At 32.3% G+C, this 1,147-nt stretch overlaps 1 protein-coding gene across 2 annotated transcripts in view; it reads left to right on the top strand.

Moving 5' to 3' along the window:
* Window positions 1-1,009, top strand: part of knstrn (kinetochore localized astrin (SPAG5) binding protein) — a 5,085-nt gene extending 4,076 nt beyond the window's left edge. For both annotated transcript variants that reach the window (XM_014015405.1, XM_014015404.1), the window contains exon 9: window positions 798-1,009. In XM_014015405.1, the coding sequence (XP_013870859.1) occupies window positions 798-926 (129 nt within the window). In that variant the 3' untranslated portion in view covers window positions 927-1,009. The remainder of the gene's footprint in view (window positions 1-797) is intronic.
* The last annotated feature ends 138 nt before the right edge of the window (window positions 1,010-1,147 follow it).

Genomic DNA, 1,147 nt, shown 5'->3' on the forward strand with positions numbered 1-1,147 from the left:
CCACATGTGGCTCTTTGATCCCTCTGCAGTGGCTCTTTGATCCCTCTGCAGTGGCTCTTTGATCCCTCTGCAGTGGCTCTTTGATCCCTCTGCAGTGGCTCTTTGATCCCTCTGCAGTGGCTCTTGGAAAATGTGACCAAACATAACAGAATTAACTTTTTTTGTTTTGTTTTTATACCCGCAATAAAAATCAATTTGTATGCAAATATGTGATCAATATTATTAATACAAAAAGTAAAACATGTTAGCTCATGCTAGCCTGTTGTTTACTTAAATATTCTAATTTATTTCTATGATCTTTCTCTCAAATCCATCAGAATTACCTTTTAAATAATATAAAGACTACATAATAATAAGAATTAGGAAAAAAAATATGCCTGAATAATTCAACTGTACTAGTTTTTATGAAATTTGGTATAAACTATATACAGTATTTTTCTTGTTTAGATGAATATGGTCTTTTTGTCCTGATGTTTATAATAAAAAATAATAGATGCATTTAGCTTCTAGTTTCCTGCAACTTTTAGCTTCTAGCTTTTTGACATTTTAACTACTATTGTGATCCTTCTAGCTAGCTTTTGCTACTTTTCAATTTTAAGTAGGCCTTAGCTACATCTAGCTTTTAGCCAGAGCTTTTCTACTTTTTTCAGTTTTAAAATGATTAATCTTTTACAAAGTTTCAGACCTCAGTTCAGCTCTTCAAGGCTCCAGCTGAATGAAGCTGAAATGTAACTTTTCCATTTGTTGCAGTTGATGCTTTATTCTGGTGTTTGTGTTTATTTTTTACAAACTTTCAGGAGATCCAGACAAACATTGAGGACATGTCTAAAGCACGAGAAGTCATGAAGCAGGAAAGGCAGAACTTTTCACAGCAGGCGGCTGAAATGGAGGAAGCTCTAAAAGAAGCAGAAAGACTCTTAATGTAAACGAGTCAAAGAAAAACCTTTAATAAATGTGATACTGTATGGATTGTTTTTAAAACTAAATAAAGAGCAACTTTATTACTATATGTTCATATTGATTCATTGGTGTGGGCTGCCATTTATAAAGTTACACAGTCAGAAATTACCACCAGTATTTTTGTTTTATTTAACCTTTTATAAGAAAAAAAAGAACAGATTTATTTTTCAAAGTCAGTTTTTCACCA

This window comes from Austrofundulus limnaeus, unplaced genomic scaffold (assembly GCF_001266775.1).
Source record: "Austrofundulus limnaeus strain Quisiro unplaced genomic scaffold, Austrofundulus_limnaeus-1.0 Scaffold129, whole genome shotgun sequence".
Taxonomy (NCBI): Eukaryota; Metazoa; Chordata; class Actinopteri; order Cyprinodontiformes; family Rivulidae; genus Austrofundulus; species Austrofundulus limnaeus.